The following is a 22968-nucleotide window of genomic DNA, read 5'->3' as shown; positions in this document are numbered from 1 at the left end:
AATAATAAAAGATTAATTTTTTTAAAATAAGCCAAATAGACCCAGATATGCCAAATACAATCAGCTTAATCTTGATTTTAACACGCTTTGTATACAGTAGGTTTGTAGTATCTGTAAAATAAAAACAAAAAACAGACCTCAGCTGCCTATAGCAAAGCAAGTCTCAAATTCAAACGAGACAGGAGGAGACGCAGGCCTGAACATCTGCTACCTTGTCATTTAACATTAGCAGTCAGATGAAATAGTGTGATCGGACTCTATACATTCAGCCTGTCTAATGCACGTGTTGCTATTTCAAGCTGCTTCGTCTTCTCATAATTTGGACTTGGGCATGTGAAAATAAAGGTCATCACTGCACTCAACTTTGTTAGGTAAGTACACAAAGGAAACACAGATCTCGGACATAAATGTAATAAAACAATCTTCAGCTTGTTTGCTCGCTTATTATTTTTAAGTATTCAGGAGGACAAACAATGCACTCAAATCACTTGTGCAAGAATCAGATTGCAAATGTGTACCTATTTGAAATAGAGGACTTTCTAACAATGTACCTTCTTTGTTTTAAATTGTAAAAACAGTTCAAACCATTCACCTTAGAACAGGGATTCTCAATCCAGTCCTCAGGACATCCACAGTGAATATGCATGAGAGAAATCTCAAGTACTGCCTCCATTATATGCAGATCTAGCTCATTCACATTCATTGTGGGTATCCTGAAAACCTGTCTGGTTGGATGTGTCCTGAGGACAGGGCTGAGATCCATTTCTTTAGAAGTAGAGATTTTGTTTACTTTTTAAGTTTGATTAAAAAAAAAATATATATATATATATAGATTGTATATTGTCCAGTACGATCATTGGTTATGCTGTGTTGCTGGGTGTGGGGATTTATGGTGGATCGGTGGGGTAAGCCTTTTTGAAGAGGTTGGTTTTTAGTGATTTCCTGAAGTTTAGATGGTCATGGATTGTTTTCACAGCTTTTGGGAGTCCATTCCATAATTGTGCGCTTATGTAGGAGAAGCAGGATGCGTAAGTTGCTTTGTATTTAAGTCCTTTACAATTTGGGTAATGTAGGTTTAGGTATGATCGTGATAATCTGATTCTCTTTCTGGTTGGTAGATCTATGAGGTCTGTCATGTATCCTGGGACTACGCCGTAGATAATTTTGTGGACTAGAGTGCAGATTTTGAAGATGATCCTTTCTTTGATTGGGAGCCAGTGCAGCTTTTCCCGGAGGGGTTTGGCACTTTTGAATCGTGTTTTACCAAATATCAGCCTGGCTGCCGTGTTTTGGGCGGTCTGGAGTTTTTTTGTGAGTTGGTCTTTGCATCCCGCGTATATTCCGTTGCAGTAATCTGCATGGCTTAGGACCAATGATTGTATTAGGTTACGAAAAATTTCTCTCGGGAAAAAGGCTTTAATCGTTTGTTTCTACATTGAGTAAACATTTTATTACGGAGTTTACTTGGCTCTCAAGGGTAAGGTTGTGGTCGATTGTGACTCTGAGTATCTTTAGGCTGTCTGAGGTAGGAAGGGTATGTCCTGGGGTGTTAATGGTTGTTGGTTTGTACTTGTTGTGTTGAGATGAGAGGATGAGCCAGTGTGTTTTTTCAGTGTTCAGTTTCAGTTGGAATGAATTTGCCCAAGAGTCCATGATGTTCAGGCCGTCATTGATTTCATTGGTTATTTCTGTTAAGTCATGTCTGAAGGGAATGTAGATCATCTGCATAGATAAACGGGTTGAGGCCTCGATTGGATAGGGACTTTGCCAGTGGGATCATCATTATGTTGAAGAGTATTGGTGATTATGGTGATCCTTGGGGTACTCCGCAGGCTGCTTTCCACGCTGGTGATATGTTTGAGTTTGATTTTACTTGGTATGTTCTGCTGGTTAAAAAACCCTTGATCCAGTTAAGGTCGTTTCCATCAGTCCCAAATTGGCCAAGCAGCCTTAGTAGTATATTGTGGTTTACCATGTTGAATGCGCTCGACATGCCGAATTGGAGGATAAGTATGCTTTTACCTGTGGCTACTTCCTGTTTGAATTTTGCCATGAGAGTGACTAGGACAGTTTCAGTACTGTGGTGGGGGCGGAATCCTGATTGTGAGTTGTGTAGTATTGAGAACTTGTCCATGTATTCCATAAGCTGTTTGGTCACCAAGCTTTCCATCAGTTTGACTACTACTGGGATAGACGCAACTGGGAGGTAATTGGTGAGGTCGTTTGTGTTTTTCTTAGTGTCTTTTGGCATTGGGGTGAGTAGGATGTTACCATATTCCTAGGGGAAGAGACCTTGTTGTAGCATGAAGTTAAGGTGGGATGTGAGGTCTGCTATGAAGTAGCCGGGAGCGGATTTGAGTAGATGACTGGGACATATATCCAGTTTGCAGTGGGTGTTGGCAAACCTATGAGTCGCTTGTGTAACTGATTCAATGGTGAGGAGGGTAAATGTTGTCCAGCTATGGTCAGCTGGGTATCCACCAGGGGTTAGGTCCAGGTCGTTGATGAAGTTTTCGATGTTGATGTAGGTACGGATATTTACTCCACTGCAAACCTAGTGTAAATACTTGTGCCTAAATGTAGGTGTGTTCCCCTAAATTCTGTAACAGTGCATGCAAATTTGAGTGACGCCTCCAGCATGCCCACACTCCTTCCGTGGCTGTGTCCCTTTTCAGCTACCAGTGTTGGAATTTATGCATGCAGCTTAGAATAGGCTCAAGAAGTGCATGTAAATTCCAATTGCCAATTAGTGATAATTGGTTATCTGCTAATTATCACTGCTTGGCTCATTACTCAGTTTAGTAGCATGCGTAAATTGGTTGTGTGCATAATTTAAACACTTGCTACTCGCCATGCCTTATATAGAATCTGGGGCATAGTACTGATCAGTTGTTCTAGATGATCAAGGTGGATAGGCTCCATAGGAAGAAGAGGAAACAATGTACCAACATAGGTGTATGGTGCAAGAAACTGGGAGGCACAGAGGTATATCAAAGGAGAAGGGTATCAATAAGAGTGCAGAATGAATGCATGTGTAGATTAGTAAGAAACTGGGACTACTTTCGACTCTTCTTTCAACAAAGGTTTCTTAATATAACTACATTATCTTTGTTTAGCAGCTGTTATGTTCACTCCCCTTTGTATTGACTTTTGTATAACTTCAAGTTAAAAAGAATAAAAAAAAAAAAAGAAGCTTGAACTGTATGGATAAATGGATAGGCCAATGAACTGACAACAAGTTATTTGAGTAAAGTGACCTTGGAAGACTTATGCGGAAGTCTCATGACATGAGACTGTGGCTTGAACGCTTGGCAGCCATTTTGAATGGGGGGGGGGGGAGAGAGAGAGTCTGCAGATGTGCCAGACAGGGAAGGGGGTTCCTTCCTACCCTGAAGAGGTCACTAGATCACTAGGGCACCATAGTAAAGGGGGGGGGGGGGGGGTTACCATATGGCTCCAGAAAAAGGAGGACGGATTGAGTCAGCCGGGTTTTACTTCCATTGCTTTCCATTGAAAGCAATGGAAGTAAATCCCGGCTGGCTCAATTACTTCCATTGAAAGTAATGGAAGTAAAACCCGGCTGGCTCAATCCGTCCTCCTTTTGCTGGAGCCATATGGTAACCCACTTGCCTGCCTGTTGATGTTTTAATTCTCCCAACGCTGCTGCTGCTGCTGCTGCTGCTGCTGCCGCCATCTTAGTACACCCAAAACAATAAAATTAATAGGGTGAGAAGCTCCGCCTACTGGCTTCAGCCCATATAATGGGCAACTAGGCTCATGTCATGTCGTCTCCTGTTACCAAACCTCCTTAGCACGGATGAAAGTCTGCTAGATCCGTTTCCTTCTACCCGTCGAACATGGAGCTTTATGGGCTTTTGCAAAAAAAAAAAAAAAAAAAAAAAGAAAGAAAACGCAGTCAGGTGCTGATCAGCGCGCACGTAGTCACGCACTTCCGTCTTTGGTCATGTGATATGGTGTGTGCAGGGGGCTGATCACATGATTGGCGTGATACTTCCGCCTTATGTCCTGGGCTGGCTGTGAGGCTTTGGCGCAGCAGCACTGCCGGTGGGGAGGACGTCGTCTGGCTGTCGGCAATGGCTTACCCGGGGCTGCTGGTGCCCATCATCGTCATGACCGTCTTCTGGGGCGTCGTCGGCGCTGTCGTGCCCTGGTTTATCCCCAAGGGCCCGAACAGAGGGTGAGTTACCGGGACGGGCGCAGAACCTACGCAACACTTGAGACAACGAGCGATCAAGAGACGAGATCGATAAGAACGGTTGACACGGGTGTAAGGCAGTGGATCGGGGGAGCTAGAGTTTAAAATCCAGAAGCAGCCTCGGCTGCCTGTGTAGGTTTTTAGGCTTAGTTTACTCTTAGGCTAGTGCTGGAGCTTCCTTTTATAACTGGTTTCCCCTTTGTGTTGGCAAGAGGTAAAAAACGGATACAGCGGCTTTTACACCGTCCCCTTTGTGTTCACGTTTTCTTGAGTTTTTCTCCCCCGCCCCCCCCCCCTTCAAGTTATGGAGGATGATTAATACTTTAATAAGTATAGTTTTGATGCCAGTATTTCTGTGCATCATGAAGAACATAAACTGGGAAATGGAAACATTTCTCAGTTCAACGCATGAGCATTTCTACTGTTGTTTCACAATACTGTATTTGTTTCACTAGATCATAAGAGATTATGGGGAATTGAGCTGGTGGTTCATCAAGTCCAGCATGCTTTGTCTGGTAGTGGCCAATTTGCTCTCATAGTCTCATGGAGGGTCAAAATGGGAAGATTTGGTTGTTGCTAAGTCTTTTTTGTTTTTTTTTTTCTTAATACTTTTAAGACTTCTTCCAGAATACATTCAGACATTATTTTTTTTTTGGTGACAAGAAAACACCAACAGTACTTTAATGCAACTCACCCTCCCTACAAGTGAAAAAGGTGAACTACAGTATCCCCTCCCAGTACCCTAGATCTGTTCAAACCCAAGATATAGGTGCTGGAATCTCTGATAACTGTGGAGTTAGTTACAGATGAGATGTGGTTCAGAAAGTCAGTGGAGCTGCTTTTGACAAACTGATGGTTCATATGATGCTAATGTTTACTGGGGCTGGGGGACTTATCTCTCTGACCTCATGTGCAACTTTCTTGAAATTAGTCAATGTATTTCCTGACTCCTCTAACTTACCTTTATGGTCCATCTTTGCTTATACCCTTCGCTACCTATTAAAACGTTCTAGTACATATTGTATTCACATTGTAAGTAGTATACTATGCCATACTTTGTATTGTTACTTGAATATTTTTACTGTTGTTAATTGTCTATTTGCTCATGTTTGATTTATTCTTACTGTACACCGTCTTCAGTGATTTTCTTTCAAAAAGGTGGTAAATAAATACTAATAAATAATGGATGGGTTATCAATCATATTTGTTTTGTGTATGTGTTGTATTGAAGGGATTATGGCCATATAATCAGTGCTTTCTTTGTTGCCTACTTTGAGAACATTTCAAGGTCAGGGGGAAAAAGTGTTGCACTGGGCAATACTAAAGTTCCCTTTTCCATATTGAGTTTATTGCTCAGGGATGGTTATGACTGATGATTTTAATGCAGCACAGCTATGGTGGTGCGTTTCACCCACTCAGTATTAATTTATTCTAAGTAATGAAGGCTTGAACAGAGATGCCCCCCTCCCCCGGCCTGTCTTTAGTCATAACATATGCAAACTTGTAGTTCTTGTTTCAAAGGCTCCTGACTGAGTGCTGCTGTCTAGTGTAGTTGAACAGTGAACAAGAGCTATGCATTGACTTTCTCATCTGGAATATTCCAGCTTTGATACCTGTTTGTGATCCTGAAATGTTGGCTTTCATGCTAGTTGTGGTATCATAATGTATTACAGTACAGTCTTGATTAATCGATATAAACGGGGCCGACCCATTGTCAGATAAGTAAAAAGTTGGATAATAATGGAAAACACTGCATAAATCCCTCAAACGATGAATAAACAAAGCGTAGATTTCCCGATTTTCAAACATTGTTCTAAAGCAAAGATTTTAAATAGAAATAAATGTGAATGGTGTCGGGGGGGGGGGGGGGGGGGGGGGGGAGGAATCTGTCGGATATGTTGGATAGTCAGATCGGGTAATCGAGACTGTCCTGTATTAGAGAACTGTCAGCCTGCACGGTGCTGTGATAGATGCTTCTAGAGTGGAGTCTGTTCCTGTATCTGAGGTATAACTATTTGGATGTAACTTGCCAACATTAAATGTCTCACTTCAAAGACCTGGTTCTTCAAGCGTTCTTCCATTTTTTTGCTCTCCTAGAAATATTATGGATTATAGGAAGATTGTGATGGACTTCTGAGAAACCCTTTGTCCTTTTTTTTTTCTCTCTTGCAGTGTTATTAATACAATGTTGGTGACCTGTGCTGTCTGCTGCTATCTCTTGTAAGTATAAACATTTCTTCACTTTCCAGTTGGCTTTGGTTTCTGCCCTAGTGTGTACAGGAGTCTGAATGACAACAAGAATCGCTATAGCTGGATAAACACCAGAGAGCTGCAGGATCTCTCTTCATGCACTTTTCATTTTGGAGAGGTTTTGTAGAGGCTGCATTTAATTAGACCTTTTTATAACACATTCACTGATTCCTAGCCTGTTTCATATAAGGATATTTTGTTATAGAAGAATTGCACTTGTTATTGTTACAAGATGGTGCACCAGAATTTGAGAGAGAAGCTGTCTTTGTATTTTACATCATGTTCAGCTGTCATTGAAATTTTCTCCATCTCCTCATGCTTGGCCAGGAGTTGCCATTTGTTGGAGGTCAGGAACAGTATGAGATCCCCTACCAATGCTGTCCTGTGTCACACTCCAGGCAGCCAACTGGTGATGGTATGAAATCGGTCTTGACTCCTCTTTCTAAGATCAGTGAACACGGTCTTGAAGAGGAAGGAGCACAGCTCCAGGCTGAAGCTTGTGCCTTGTCCTAGCCATGCCAAGGGGTTGAGATCCACTGTAATAGGTATATGTGTAAGACCCTCCTTTTCCTCCAACATGTAAATGTAAATCATGAAATATGCAACCATAAATTATTTTTAAAAAATCATATAAATTAGTTGATCTCCATTCTCAACCATAAAATGAGTAAACAACAAACTTGGCTAAGCCACCTAAAAAGCATATTCCAGGAATAACATTTCCCCACCCCCTGCCTCTCAACCACTTTGAATAATATGACTACCCTTCTGACCCCCTCTGCCTGCAACCTGGGGTCTTTTTCATCTTCTGACTTTCCTTCTCTGACACATTCACAAGACGGCCACAGCATTCAGTTCCTTTCTCTACAATCTTTCCAAGATACTCTACTTTTCTGAACATACTTCCAGAGCTTTCATTCATTTCCTCATTACCCTCTGCCTAGACTTCTGTATCCTGGATGTCATAGGTATGCTGCTGACTGATCTTTCTCTATTCAAGTCCCTTCAGAACTCAATGCCATGAATTGTCTTCCTCTGATATCAATATTTATATAGTTATTTGTTAACCCTCTTTATGACAAGGTGGTGTAGAACAAGTATAATCATGTAGTTCTTGAGTCACTGCCTTGGCTTCTCACCCCATTATGCATAAAATTTCAAACTGCTTCTTTATAAATGCATTTATACTGCAGTGCCTCATTAGCTTTCCTTTTTAATGTCCCTTTATGCCTCTCCCCAAACTTCGTTCAGCAGGAAAGCTATTGTTATCACACCCTTCTCCACCACCACTCAATCTTGACTCCATGCCTTTTAGCTTGCTGCACCAAAGGCCTGAAATAGCTTCCCTGAATAAATGCCCTTTCCTTTATCTGATTCAGATTCAGCCTGAAAACATACCTTTCTGAGACCACTTTTAAAACAAGTGGGTACACGTGGCCTCCTTTTTGCTCACAAGCTACTCCCACAAAGGGAATCTCTAGGCTTCATTTCATGCAGTTGGCCTCGCTGCTTTAATTGAAAAAAAGCTATTTCTCATCTCTCTGGTGGTCTTATTAGAAACGAGGACTGTGTTATATGTGTCCCTATTTGGCTAATGTGGTTAGTGCCATAACTTAGCTCAATGGCAGACTTGAGTATTGTCTGTATCTGGATAAGTTCTGGGACTGCTCTGGTTCCGCCCACACTTTGCTGCAGCACTAGCCGCTTAGTAGCACTGTTAAGGTGGCCTATAAGGATGTTCAGTGACTGGAATCTGGATAAGAGCATTTGGAATATTAACTGGAGTAATTAAAGGAAGAAAAAAACCCCGCCACCGTACTGGTGCTTGTGCGGCTGATGCTGTGCTCTGTGATTTGTGGCGTTGCAGTAGAGATACTGCAGGTGGAACAGCTCCTCCGCGGCTGTGCTAGTGCTACTCTTGAGTAAGCCAACAAACAGGATTATTCATAGTTGTACCTGGTCAACTCGTGGCAGAAATGAGGATCATGCTGTATTGCTAAACTCATTCTGTCGCCTCTGCCCTGAGTTTTCCTTCCTGTACCAGTACATTCTGCTCAGAGAAGGAAGTTTGACCAGGACCACACAAATGTTATGACATAAAGCTAAGCTATTGGCACTGTAAGTGGTGTAGAAAGAATGTCCCTGGATTTCAGCAAGGAAACCACCTCAAAAAAGCTGAAAGCCACAGAGATGAGCAAGCCTTAAATCACAAAGCAAAGATTCATTTTTCTCTCTGAAGTCTTGGTGTCTTTGTATTGCATTTTCAGAGCGGTTTCCAGGAAAGGCTGAATCTTAGCTGAGAATTAGTCCTTTCAGGCAGGGAGAGAAAAACTGTGTCCTCTTACCAGGAAGTCTTCCTGCCCCTGAACCATTTGAGGATAGGGCACTTTAACCATTTGAGGATAGGGCATTCTAGCTTACTCTGCCTTTGCACAGTAGACTTTCTGATTGTTGGGGTTAGAGAATGGGTTAATTCGGTCAGAAATTCTAGGGCAGAGGATCAGCAGGAAATAGTTGAAATCAAAAGAGAATGTGCAGCCCAGTATTTCACCTGCCACCCCTGAGAAATGTCTTTATGAAGTTTCTATGCAATTACAAGTCAATGAAAATGTTGTGTAAACAAGACTGGGTTGTGAATGATTGACTCCTCTCTCCAGTTCAGCTTGGTCTGAGTTGCTGTACCATCAGGGTGTAACCTGCTCCTATCCTGTGGTTTCTGGTTTAAGCTCAGGACCCTTCTTGTTTACCCTCAAACAGAGCCGCCAACCTGATTGACGTTAAAGGAGGCAGGTGTCATAAAGTCATAAGATGTGCTGTTAGCTAGCCTCTAATGTTATCATTTCTGCATTGAGCATTCATTTAGTAAACAGAATTTTTCTGCAGTACACAAACGAGCCAGCGCGTTGTCTAAATAATATGGAGTGGGTATGTACATGTTGCTTCTGGAGCAGAGGACCTGCACATTACATCAGCTGTTGTCTGCTAATATAAGACAACATCTTTTTTCTGTCGCTTTGGGCAATCTTTACTGTATTATACAATGATTGAGTGGAGGAGTGGCCTAGTGGTTAGGGTGGTGGACTTTGGTCCTGGGGAACTGAGTTCGATTCCCACTGCAGGCACAGGCAGCTCCTTGTGACTCTGGGCAAGTCACTTAACCCTCCATTGCCCCATGTAAGCCGCATTGAGCCTGCCATGAGTGGGAAAGCGCGGGGTACAAATGTAACAAAAATAAATAAAATAAATAAATCGTCTACTGACCAGGTGAACCCTGGATTTTCAGCCACACACAGCCTGATAGTGCTGGCACAAGTCCAGGGAGTCTGCTGTGCAGGACTATGAAAGCAGTTTTGGCTGGAGGCAGTAAAAATGCACAGGACTTCTGCCTGTAGACATCTAGTATTAGAAAAGCAGTTTTACTACTACTAATCATTTCTATAGCACTACTAGACGTACACAGCACTGTACACATTATATGCAGTTGTCCCTAGAGGGATCACAATCTAACTTTTTGTACCTGGGGCAATGGAGGGTTAAGTGACTTGCCCAAGGTCACAAGGAGCTGCAGTGGGAATCGAACCCAGGTTGCCATGAAAAGCCTGTGGCACTAACCATTAGGCCACTCCCCCCAGCTTCTAGCTGAGGTTAGGGCATTTAATCAGTAAAATAAATGATATAAAAGGCTGCTTGTGAAACATTAAAAATACAAATCTGTGTTTAGAAGAGCAGATTAGTAGCAAGTAGGGGCATAGCTATGGGGGCCTGGGCCCCCGCAAATTATGTCCAGGCCCCTGGTTTGGCTGGCGGGGGTCTCAACCCCTGCCAGCCAAAGCCTTCTTGAGCACCGTCTCCGGTGCAGCCATGTTCCTGCCCTGCTCTTCTTGCTCCTCCTGTCCTGTGCACTCTGACGCTTCAGTGACGAGTCAGTTTGTATTTGCCTGCTGGACTTTCACAGAATTTCTGATGTACCTTTTTTTTTTTTTTTGCCAGTAGCTGCGCCATATTTGATGCAATAATAGTACTGGCAAATGTTCACCTTTACTAAATGACCCCCATAGTGGTTTTGACAGTCATTTTATCTTCTAGCTGTGTAGCATTTTAATGTAGGGTTTAAATAAAATACAGTAGTTAGTTTCTTTGTCACCTGTCTTCATCTGTGCAATGGTCTTTGGCACATAGTGCCCTGAAAAAGACAGGTACAACTCAAGGTAAGATACACATGAGTTTATCTTGTTGGGCAGACTGGATGGACCGTGTGGGTCTTTTTCTGCCGTCATCTACTATGTTACATATAGACTTTCAGTAAACATTGTAATGAGATGTTAGCTCTGTCCAGCTGTGCCATGAGCTCCTGATCTGGTCTGCATTGGACATTTTTCCTCAGTACATCCGTATGCAAACAGAAGCCCCAGTGGCACCCAGTGCTGTGGAAAAAGAAGGGGCCTGGCCTAGCAGTGCATGATACATAGTAACATAGTAGATGACGGCAGAAAAAGACCTGCATGGTCCATCCAGTCTGCCCAACAAGATAAACTCATATGTGTATACCTTACCTTGATTTGTACCTGCCTTTTTCAGGGCACAGACCGTACAAGACTGCCCAGCAGTATTTCCTGCCTCCCAACCACCAGTCCCGCCTCCCATCACTGGCTCTGGCACAGACCGTATAAGTCTGCCCTCCACTATCCTCACCTCCCAACCACCAACCTCTCTTCCCCCACCTGCTCCGCCACCCAATTTTGGCTAAGCTGAGGATCCCTTCCTACTGCATAGGATTCCTTTATGCATATCTCACGCATGTTTGAATTCCGTTACCGTTTTCATCTCCACCACCTCCCGCGGGAGGGCATTCCAAGCATCCACCACCCTCTCCGTGAAAAAATACTTCCTGACATCTTTTTTGAGTCTGCCCCCCTTCAATCTCATTTCATGTCTTCTCGTTCTGCCGCCTTCCCATCTCCGGAAAAGATTTTTTTGCGGATTAATACCTTTCAAGTATTTGAACGTCTGTATCATATCACCCCTGTTCCTCCTTTCCTCCAGGGTATACATGTTCAGGTCAGCAAGTCTCTGCTCATACGTCTTGGAACGCAAATCCCATACCATTCTCGTAGCTTTTCTTTGCACCGCTTCCATTTTTTTAACATCCTTCGCAAGGTACGGCCTCCAAAACTGAACACAATACTCGAGGTGGGGCCTCACCAACGACTTGTACAGAGGCATCAACACTTCCTTTCTTCTGCTGATCACACCTCTCTCTATACAGCCTAGCAACCTTCTCGCTACGGCCACCGCCTTGTCACACTGTTTCGTCGCCTTCAGATCCTCGGATACTATCACCCTAAGATCCCTCTCCCCCTCAGTACCTATCAGACTCTCACCGCCTAACACATAAGTCTCTCATGGGTTTCTACTCCCTAAATGCATCACTTTGCATTTCTTTGCATTGAATTTTAATTGCCAAACCTTAGACCATTCTTCTAGCTTCCTCATATCCCTTTTCATGCTTTCCACTCCCTCCCGGGTGTCCACTCTGTTGCAAATCTTAGTATCATCCGCAAATAGGCAAACCTTACCTTCTAATCCTTCGGCAATGTCACTCACAAATATATTGAACAGAATCGGCCCCAGCACCGATCCCTGAGGCACTCCACTACTCACCTTTCCCTCCTCCGAGCGAACTCCATTTACCACCATCCTCTGTCGTCTGTCCGTCAACCAGTTCCCAATCCAGTTCACCACTTCGGGACCTATCTTCAGCCCATCTAGTTTATTTAAGAGACTCCTGTGGGGAACCGTGTCAAAAGCTTTGCTAAAATCTAAGTAGATTACGTCTATAGCATGTCGATGATTCAATTCTCCAGTTACCCAATCAAAGAATTCAATGAGATTCGTTTGGCACGATTTCCCTCTGGTAAAACCATGTTGTCTCGGATCTTGCAACTTATTGGCTTCCAGGAAATTCACTATCCTTTCCTTCAGCATCGCTTCCATTACTTTTCCAATAACCGAAGTGAGGCTTACCGGCCTGTAGTTTACAGCTTCTTCCCTATCACCACTTTTGTGAAGAGGGACCACCTCCGCCGTTCTCCAGTCCCTCGGAACCTCTCCCGTCTCCAAGGATTTATTAAACAAATCTTTAAGAGGACCCGCCAGAACCTCTCTGAGCTCCCTCAATATTCTGGGGTGGATCCCGTCCGGTCCCATGGCTTTGTCCACCTTTAGCTTTCCAAGTTGTTGATACACACTCTCTTTCGTGAACGGTGCTGTATCCACTCCATTCTCAGGTGTACTTTTGCCAGTCCCTCGCGGTCCTTCTCCAGGATTTTCTTCAGTGAAAACAGAACAAAAGTATCTATTTAGCAAGTTGGCTTTTTCTTCATCATTATCTACATAGCGGTTCTCTGTATCTTTTAGTCTCACAATTCCCTTTTTAGTCATTCTTCTTTCACTCATATACCTGAAGAAATTTTTGTCGCCCCTCCTTACATTTCTAGCCATTTGTTCTTCCGCTTGCGCCTTCGCCAGACGTACCTCTCTCTTGTGTAAGGGCAATCGGTTCCCCAGTTTTTCCTCTGCAGCAACATACTCTGGCCAGGCATTTCCAGGAGTACAAAGCTTAAAAGAGAGGCAAATGTTGTTCATCTCCTAAATGGTGGGGGGTTTTGAAAAATCAAGAGTCAGGATTTGCTTGTCTGTTTGGGGATGCTGTTTGGATGAAAGGTGGCTGATTTGTGTGGAATTTTCCATGACTTGCTCAGTCCCATCCAATTGCTTTCTTTCCCTGAAGCGTTTATCTCCCGCACAGGGAACAGACTGAGGCTGTGTTGCTGACAAAAAAGTGTGTCAGCTATTTTTAGGTCTCTGTATATGCCAAACCTTTGCAAGCGTGAAAGTGTTGGGTTCTCTGTAGATCTTCACAAGTGGCTCTTATTTAAAGAAGCTGAACCTCCGAGCCATAAGCTGAAATCTGCTTAGGGAAAATGAGCAGCTGTTTCTCACAGTGGGTTTTTCTTGCTGGTCTGAGAGCTTTTCTGGCTGTTACATTTTTGATCCTGTCCATGAATATCTCTTCCATCTGGCTCAGTTTGAATGAAATGTGCTGTCACAAGCAGGAGACATAAAAATAGAATTGCAGCCCCCACTCTCATTCTGTTCTCTGGGTGACAAGTGTGTCCTAGTGAGCTGCAAAGTGCCTGTGGAAACAGTCTTCTGTAGGAGACAGCTCATGAATAGAAAAATAAAGCACACCTCTGACTGGCAGTGCTGTCTTCCTTTCCTTATATATGGCAATCTTCTGGAAAAGTATCTCCTACTTGGCCAGTTTGCAATAACTTGGTGACTGTGTAGCAAGTGTTTGCAGAGCACTAATCTGATCCTAATTCCCAGTGTTCTGGTAGCTGTGGCAGCTCAAGGGAAGGCTGAATTGCTCCCTCATCAGAAAATAACTTGAAAAAAGCTGTCTTAAAGCCCTTGCAGTAGTTTCTTGTAGCTTTTAAGTGGGATATGCAGAAGCTTCTGTGAAAATGCAGGGAGAGTCATGCAGGTTTCTCTAAGAGCCCAGCAAGAAGGTGGGGAAGAGAATTGATGTATAATTCCAGATAAACGGGAGAAAAGCTATTATACGCACATGCATATTGGGGGTGTGTATAAAGTCGTAACCATTCATGATATTTCTTTTCTCTTCCAGTTGGCTCATTGCGATTCTTGCCCAGCTGAACCCGCTTTTTGGGCCACAGTTGAACCATGAAATTATCATGTATCTGAAATATCATTGGCCGTAAGGATAATGATGGTCCCCACTTCCTGTACAAAAGGTAAATGAGGCACCAGGATATGCCACACGGAAAATCAACAGCAAACACACAGTCAAAACCATGGGTCAGTCATGCTCAGGGATTTCTCCTCGAAAAACTTTTGGTAGATGTGGCCTATATGTTCGGTAAAAGATCCTGTCAGATTTAATGCATTTTATACCTCTTGTCGTGGGAAGAGGACACCACTTAGGTTCATGGCACTTGTTAACCAGAGGTAATACGGCTGTGATGTATGTCTCTTCGGTCTAAAAGCTCAGTGTAGCTCTGTAAACAGAAAAATTGAAGTGATGTTCTCTTCCATTCTGTACATTTATTTGAGGGGGGTACAAGCACTTTTGGGGCTACTCTGCAGGGAATCTCTCTCGCTTTCCATTTCCTGCCTCAGTTGAAATGCTCAGCAGTGTGTACAGCATTAAAACTTGCTTCATTCCTGTTTCCCCTAGTCTGATCAGGCTTCAAATCTAGCAGGAGACTGTTGGCTCCTTCCCCAGTGAGTCCACAACCTCCTGCTGAGCAAAATGATGCAGTATTACACTCCATCAATAGCTTCTGCCGGACTTGGGCTTCTGTTCACTAAGCATTTTCCTGTAGAGACAAAATGCAAGAGACAGAAGACCAGCTCAGAAGTATATTCAAGCTGTACTCTCGTCAAGACTGAATAAAACCTTATACATGGCTATGAAGCATTCGACCTAGCTTTGACTTGCATTCTTTAAGGGTCACAGAACTTCAGTGCATTAATCATTCACTGAACAGGGAACTGATGAATGTGACGTGTAGATACTGCCCTGCTCTCTTTATGGACGGAATATAACCCTGCCAGTCTCACATCTTTCTAGTGTCATAAGAGAGAGAACTTGGCTACCAAAGCAGAAATGCATCTTTAAAAAAAAATAACCTGCACAGGCTGTCTTTTAATTTTTAATTATAAATTAAAGAGAAGAGAAATTAGTTACATTGGAATAAAGTGTGATAAAGCCCTGCCTGTGTATCATGTCTTTTACTCAGCCTTCTCTGCTTTTGATACCTTTTGTGGGGGAAAATCTGTGCCACATATGAGTGTTTTCTTTTTTGTGTACACAAATTCTAGAGTCACAATCTAGGGGTCATACGAGTGATCTACATTTTGAAATTTCTTATTGCATTCTTTGCAAATAGCTGATTTCTGTTGGGTAGCTGGTGCTGTTGATGCTGGAATAATCCTGCTGTTCTGTGCTCATTCCACCTCACTTGTAGACTGTACAGGGTGCAGAGAACGGTCTGCTCCCTTGGCTCATTACCATCTGCTGGCATCTTTCTGCTGGGGTAGCACCACCCTCGCTACTGCATTACTTTCTCTTTAATAAAGCATATCCCAGTGTCACGCTGACTTTACTACTAATCCTACTTATATTTCTGTACCGCTACTAGACATGCACAGCATTGGACACATTATATGCAGGTACGTTCTCTGTCCCTAGTGGGCTCATAAGTTTTTGTACTTGGATCAGTGGAGGGTTATGACTTGTCCAGGGTCACAGAGAGCTGTGGTGAGAATTGTACTAGTTCCCCAGGAAGTCACCATTAGGCCAGTGGTTGCCAAACCTGGTCCTGGAAGCATCCTAGCCAGTCGGGTTTTCAGGATATCCACAATAGTTATTCATGAGAGCTAGTGAAGGCAGTGCAGGCAAATCTGTCTCATGATTATTCATTGTGGATATCTTGAAAACCAGGTTTGGGAACCACTGCATTAGGCTGCTGCTTCATTAGACCAGGCCATCTCACTCCAGTTCTTGGGCAGTTATCCACAATGAATATGCATGAGAGAGATTGGCATGCACTTCCTCCTTGGTATGCAAATCTATTGTGCATATTCATGGTGGATATCTCAAAATCACAGTGACCTGGGTTGAGAAGTGTTGGATTAGACAACATGCAAAATGTATTCTTAACTGAGAGGGATTACTGATACTGTCTCAGCACTGGAGCACAGATTGTATGCATAGGTGGCTTGAGTAATAATAATACAGCATCTCACATTTTTCTATGACGTATGCAATGGAAGAAGCTTTGCCTGAGGGAATGTCTGTCTTTATAAACCCAACGAGCTGCACTGTGAAATATTCCTTCTATGCCTTGAGGCAGCACATAGCTTCCCTTACCTGCCCCCCTCCCATTCAATAAAGTTATCATCTCTGTCATCATGCCTAACACATTTTATTAAAAAGCTTGACTCGGGGATTTGATGACTTTAATTCTTCAACCTTATCAATACACAATTGTTTGTGGAAGCGCTATTTAATCTCCTTTTGAGACCTGGTTTAACTTTGCCCCACAAGCTGTATTTGAGGTGACAGTCGATGTAGCAGTGTCCCTTGAACCCTTCCCAGTGACTTCTCAAGCTTGTGAGTTGGAGGTTTATGTTCCCAGCTGGAATTTAGCTGTGTTTTGTTTTTTTTTTTATTTTTTATTTATTTATGTTAATTTATATACCGTATCTTATTGCATCTGCAAAACAGAACGGTTTACATATATATAAAAAAATTGGTATATACAAATAAACAGACATAGGAATTCCATTCATGACAGGAAAGCACAGCAATCAAGATAAACTACATAATAAATCAATACAAGTTAAAAATCTAATATCCAGTTAAGCTATCCCATTTTTCTTTGTCTTTTTGACCTTATCTCATTATGCTAAGTTCTGTTCTACGTAGCTTTTTTTATGTTTAAACTGTTTTATTGACGATTATCACAATACAGATTAACTTAGAACATTCATATAACATTGCTTGATATACAAAACAGCATTCTTACAGCTTATACAACATCGCCAAACACTTTTCTTCCCCATTTTTCTCCCCCCTCCCCTCTGAACAATTACTTGTCAAGTGCTAATATCAGATGTTAAATGGCTTCTATTCCCAATATCATACACTTTAAGTACCTCGTTAGGTGCAATAGTGCTTATCACAAAATATCAGAAAACTAAACATCCAAGCTCTAGAGCACTGCCAAGCTTTAGCCATATACATCTCACTCAACCCCTTCAACCCCCCACCCAATACCTCCCCCCCTTGCAAGCAGGATTCCCCTCTGAACTAAATTTACCACTCCAGGCTACCCATACTCTCCATTATTCCACTATTTATCAGACATTAACAAGCAGACTACGTCCCCTTGGACTGAGAATTTGCAGGTATGGTGTCCAGATCTGTAGAAAGCGTACTCTGCGCTTAGGCGATTGTTTTGAGTCCCTAGCCTCCCAAGAGGCCAGGAGATGCACCTGATTGCGCCTATGCCAATAAGCTGGCCCTTCCGATGAGACCCAGTACTGCATAATGCATTTCCGAGCTACCAAGCTCAGCTTCCTACATAACATTATAGCTGGGGCACCTAATGGAGCAAACGCTCTTGGTTGGTCCAACAGAAACTGCCTCTTGTTCTACGTAGCTTATAAAGAGAAAAGTTTTCGGTAATGGAGATAAGATTTCTCTAATCTGATCTCCTTTGGAAGGCTATTCCAAAGGGAGGGTGACAGGTAGAAAAAAAGCCGATCTCCGTGTAGATTCCCACCTAGCCTTAGTAAGAGGGGGAATGACTAACCTGTTATCTGTTAGGGATCTGAGAGTTCGCATAGGAGGTTTAATAAAACCAAAGGCCTTTTGGCTGATATTCTGCATTTATTCAGTTGTCTCTTCCTTGTACAAGATTTTACTGTAGTTGGGATTTTTTTTTGGTGGGGGGGGGGGGGGGGGAGAAGATCACTACCTCTTTGAGTAGATTCACATGCCCCCCCCCCTTCCCTGCTTTGATTCTTTGATCGTTCTGGGCCTGTTTCCTTTACAGCTGCTGACCACAGATATATGCTTTTATTTTACAGGCTGCTCTTCCAGGTGTGATGACTCAGTTGGATGTTGCCTTAAACTGGATGTTCATATACTAAAAATCTCCTCTGATGCCTTAATGATGTATTTTAAAGTGCACTTGGTTCACAGCTGTTACTCTGGACAAAGTATTACCTCTTATTGATTCATTACTTCTTGTGCCTAAACTAAAGATAAAAGGGCTTCATTTTCTATGTTGTACAATGACTGTATTATTAAGGAGTTTTTCCTGATCTGGGGAAAACCTTCCCCTAGTCTAAATTTTGCACATTTCACCGATTGCTTCTCTATATTTCTTGCTAACGGGAAGACTACAGCTGGACAGTGTCCCTTGGGTTGAGCAACGTCAGTGTTGCAAGATTGCTGAAATTAAAGTTTTCAAATAACAAAAGAAACATCGCTGCAGTGTGGAATTTCTCTGAGTTTCACTTTTGGAAGGCTGTACCATGCTTAAGGAAGCTGTTAGGCTGAATACACACTGGCCACAAGCTGTGGTCTCTCATGTCTCAAATTATGATGCAATCTGAATTGCAGCCTTTGGCTTAGACTTGCTGCGAGTGTTGTCCAGATGTAGAAGCTGCTACTTCTTTGTATTCAAACCACTAACAAATATGAGTGTGCTGGACTTCCAGTGCTGTATCTTAACCATGTGGGTTCTCCCGGCCAAACATTCATCCTGTGGGGGGGTGTATTGAACCTGTAAGCTGTAGCAGGACTAGGCCATTTCTTAAGAAAGTTGCCAGCCAGCCAGCCAGCCACTGGCATGTACCGCAGATGGTGCTGGGGCAGATGTTCAGTGTACATCCATGCTGACTGTAGGTATTAAGACCCTGGGTGCTTAGTCACAGTAGATGAAGTAGAACAATTCATAGGTCCCAATAAAAGGTGTGCTAAGATTTATAGATGCACAGTTTTTCAGTAGAGTAGACTTGCGGGTCATCTGTACTCTCACCAAGGAGCTGGAATCTTCTGCTGCGAGGCCCCCCCACCTTCCAGCAGCCACTGGTCCTGTGGCAGCAAGAAATGTTTTAGGAAGGCTGCCGCTGGAAGGGGAGGTTGTGTGGTATGGGTGGGGTAGGGCAGAATTGTAGTCAAGGCTGGGTGGGCCCAAAATCTCCAGCCAAGGAGGTTATCCTCCTTGGCAGCTCTGCTGGAGCTAGAGGAGGCCCTCTGCGCAGCCTGGGTACTCGAGCTGCAGTGAGCAGGCTGTCTGGCTGCTGCTTGACATTCTCCATCTTTTCAAAGTGCAACCTGTAAACACCCACAAATAGTTTATTATGTTTGTGGGGCGGAGCTTCTTGTTAATCTTGCAAGGCTGTGCTTTCAACAGCTGAAAGAGAGAACGAACTGACTCCAGTTGCTTTAGGGTGAGAGTAGGAGCTGAGACCCAGGTAACGTTTTGGTTGCTGATCCCCCGTGGTGGAGTCTGGCTGCAGCGGTCGCTGTAGGCTGCCGTTGGCCTTGCATTGAAGAACACTGCTTTTAAAACATAAGAATTTAAGAGAAAAGTGCAATATTTCTCCATATATGTTTTATGTAATATGCCTAGATTTTTAGATGGTGTGGAATAAAGATAAATTTGTCATATTTTCATTCACTAATTCGAACTTCAAAAGATGCAACTCTGTCCTATGTGACCTTTGCTGAAAGACAGCTTAGCTACTGGGCTAGATTTCTAAAGCACTGTTATGAACCTTATTTGTTTGTATTTCATAACTACTTTTAAAGAATGAATATGGGTAGCTGCAGTTCATGGAAATTCTGCTAACTCGCCACTATCAAAGAGAAAACTTCCCAAACATTTTGTCTCTCTCTTCACTTCCTGGTCCGTATCTTGCTTTCTTTTCTGAGTCTAATACAAAAAAAACTGTACAGAAATCAGACTCCAGGGTAAAATAGCAGATGATGCTTATGCAAACAATAGACAGCAGCAGCTGCTCCTTTACAAAGCAGAAGCACCCTGTGGAAGATGCAGGACTTCATTTGCAAAAAGAAAACAAAAATAGTTGCTCTGTGCTAGGGTTGCTGATGTTTTTGTGGTTAAGGAAAAGAGGCCCGTCCATAGTAAAAAAAAAACAAAAAAAAAAAAAAAACATAGCCATGCATTAACTGTCCTTACTATGGTCCTGAATGTTCCAGAGCAGTAAAAGCCCTGTCATTTGCAGCCCAAGGCCCTATTAGCATGCAAGAGTTAGATCAGAGATGGAGGAGCAGGAGGTAGAGAACTTAGAAACTAGGGTTCAGATCCAGTCCCTTCACCCTGCTTTGTGTATAAACGGACTGTAAGCTGCATGGGGCACAGGGAAAGAAACTAGTGCACTTGAATGTGACTCACCTTCAGCTGCCAATGAAAATGGTTGAGCTAATTTCAAATGAAGCTCATAGCCGCAATTTTGCTACATCCAACACTAGATGAAATGGAGCAAAGAAGTGGATTGTAATCTTTCAGTCAAGGTCCACACTAGGTTACATGTTTGAAGGTAAAGGCTTTGTATGTCCAGATCATGCTCAGAAATAACTGCATACAAGAACTAGTTGGATAAGGATCTTGAAATTGTACTGTGCAGGCACTTAATGCTGCGGAGTTTATTCTGTATAGTAAAAACTTGTTCAAGAGTGATTTGAGGATTATACAAGGAAAAATGATTTATATGTACTTGAAACTTAGCCATTTATCACCAAGGTAAAAATAACTATATAATCCTGTCACTGCTTCATTGACTGGAAAAAGTCACTTAAATATAGCAGTACAAACTTAGTATCAGCTATGCCATTCCGTTTAGCATTTTGGCAATTTAAACTCCTAAGTGGCTCTCTAATAACACAAAAAGAATTGAATTTAGAATGATAATAGTACATCTGGAACATAAGCAGTTGTTAATTGCCTCTGTTTCAGACTGTATGGATTAGCCTGATTTCTTTGTCCAGCAAACAGTGGTACTCCAGCCTCTACTATGGATACCTTCATTTACAATTAGACATGATTTTCCCCATTATAACCCTTGTCCAGCTATTTCAGTCCTTAAGGCCAGAGATCATAGTGCCCTCTGGAACCAGGCCACTAGGTGTCACAATTGTGCAGTGGTTGGGACTTATCACTGTTTTTAGGATAAGAGATGTCAATGTTTCGGCAACATCCTCAGCCCTGGCAGTTGAGTTGCAACCAGACTTGGGAATCAAACCTAGGACTCCTGCACAGCAATTAGCATTAGGCTTTCAGATAAGCGCCATAAAGCCAGGCCTGAGTGGTGTAGTGCTGTGGATGAAAATCTTTCTTCCTCTCTCCCCTCCCCCCCCAAGCTGCCACCAGAACAGGGGTAGTCAACCACGGTCCTTGAGGACCACAACCCAGATGGGTTTTCAAGATTTCCACAATGAATTTACATACGATTGATTTGCATGTACTGCTTCCATTCAGGACCATAGCAAGCTCTGGGTGCAACCACACAGGGGGCAAGGGAAGCTAGGGTGTGAAAATCGTGCTTGTTCCATTGGCTTCCCTTGGAAGGTGGGTGGGGTGTGTGTGTGTGTCATACAGGGCACACACTGCTCCTGTATCCAAACAAGTGGAGTGGAGTAGCCCAGTAGTCGGAGCACCAGTCTTCGCATTCAGAGGTGCCCGGTTCAAATCACACTACTGGGCAACTGACTTAACCGGCCATTGCCTCAGGTACAAAATTAGATTGTGCGCCTTTCAGGGACAGGGAAATACCCAGTGTACCTGAATGTAATCACCTTGAGCTACTACTGAAAAAGTGTGAGCAAAATCCAAATAAATAAATAGATGTCTATTCATTGTGAAAATGGCCCTCAAGAACTGTGGTTGCCCACCCCTGCATTAGAAGGTTACCCATCATAGGCACTAGGGCGAGGGCCAGCCTTGGTCCTTGACGGCTGCAATACAGTCAGGTTTTCATGATTTCCATAATGAATATACATGAGATCTATCTGCATACAATATGCAGTGCATGCAAACAGATCTCATGCATATTTCATTGGGAAACCCTTGACAACCCAACTGTGTTGTCCTTGAGGACTGAGGTTGCATACCCCTGCAGTGGGTGGACTAGGTATCTGCGGTGGTGGTGGGGGTGTCCTACAGACTATACCACAAGGCTGCATTTATAAGTAATAATTGCTAAAAGGAATTATTGCTTAAATAAATAGTGCACAAAATATAAGAAATAACTAGTTGCTTCCCTAGAAGACTGTTGTAGGGCATGAGGATTCCTCCCCTACCCCAAAACTGTAACACTCAGAACCAAGTCGCATGTTCCCCACGTGCACTGCAGCAACCTCCCTGCTATCCCATGATCACCTGCATGACTGCATCCAACTGTGGGCCATCCTGAATATAACCTTTCCCTCCTTATTATTACATGACCATTATGAATTACTCATGTCATTATGGGAAGTTGGTACCACTACTACTACCATAATATAAAAAGCGCAAAATAACCTACTTCCCAAAGAAGACAAAAATGAGACGAGTGTCGAGCTAGAATGCTTTTAAAATGCATTTACAATTTTTTTTTTTCGCCCATTCTGTGTCTGATGAAATTTTTAAAAACCTTAGTAAATTAGGGACTCCTAAACTGCATTTTTTTTTAGTGAGACAGATTTTGATATATGTAGTCTTTGTTTTAGACCCCAATCAAAAGGCTTCAGTTTAATGGTTGCGTTTTGCAGGAAATGCGCCTCCCTGAATTCTTCCATGGATGGAAAAGTACCACAAGCTAAGAAGTGTTAGGATTGCTGATAGAGGACCCCGCCCCTCTCAGCATGGCCGGCTTCCCCATGCACAGCCATTCAATCT

General features: G+C 42.9%; 1 protein-coding gene across 1 annotated transcript; it reads left to right on the top strand.

The window, feature by feature from the left end:
* Positions 1–3994: 3994 nt before the first annotated feature.
* On the top strand, positions 3995–18551 carry ATP6V0E1 (ATPase H+ transporting V0 subunit e1). The gene is made up of 4 exons (XM_030212183.1): positions 3995–4198; positions 6389–6436; positions 14157–14283; positions 18149–18551. Exons 1-3 carry the CDS (start codon positions 4095–4097, stop codon positions 14248–14250), a joined length of 246 nt encoding a protein of 81 aa, XP_030068043.1. The 5' UTR covers positions 3995–4094; the 3' UTR covers positions 14251–14283; positions 18149–18551.
* The last annotated feature ends 4417 nt before the right edge of the window (positions 18552–22968 follow it).

Source organism: Microcaecilia unicolor, chromosome 8 (genome assembly GCF_901765095.1).
Source record: "Microcaecilia unicolor chromosome 8, aMicUni1.1, whole genome shotgun sequence".
Lineage (NCBI taxonomy): Eukaryota > Metazoa > Chordata > Amphibia > Gymnophiona > Siphonopidae > Microcaecilia > Microcaecilia unicolor.
This window is presented reverse-complemented; position numbering and strand designations above follow the sequence as displayed.

Coding starts and splice junctions, on each gene's coding strand:
- ATP6V0E1 (XM_030212183.1), top strand. CDS start 4,095: ATGGCTTACCCGGGGCTGCTGGTGCCCATCATCGTCATGACCGTCTTC. Junction 4,199..6,388: donor CCCAAGGGCCCGAACAGAGG/GTGAGTTACCGG, acceptor TCTCTCTTGCAG/TGTTATTAATACAATGTTGG. Junction 6,437..14,156: donor GCTGTCTGCTGCTATCTCTT/GTAAGTATAAAC, acceptor TTTCTCTTCCAG/TTGGCTCATTGCGATTCTTG.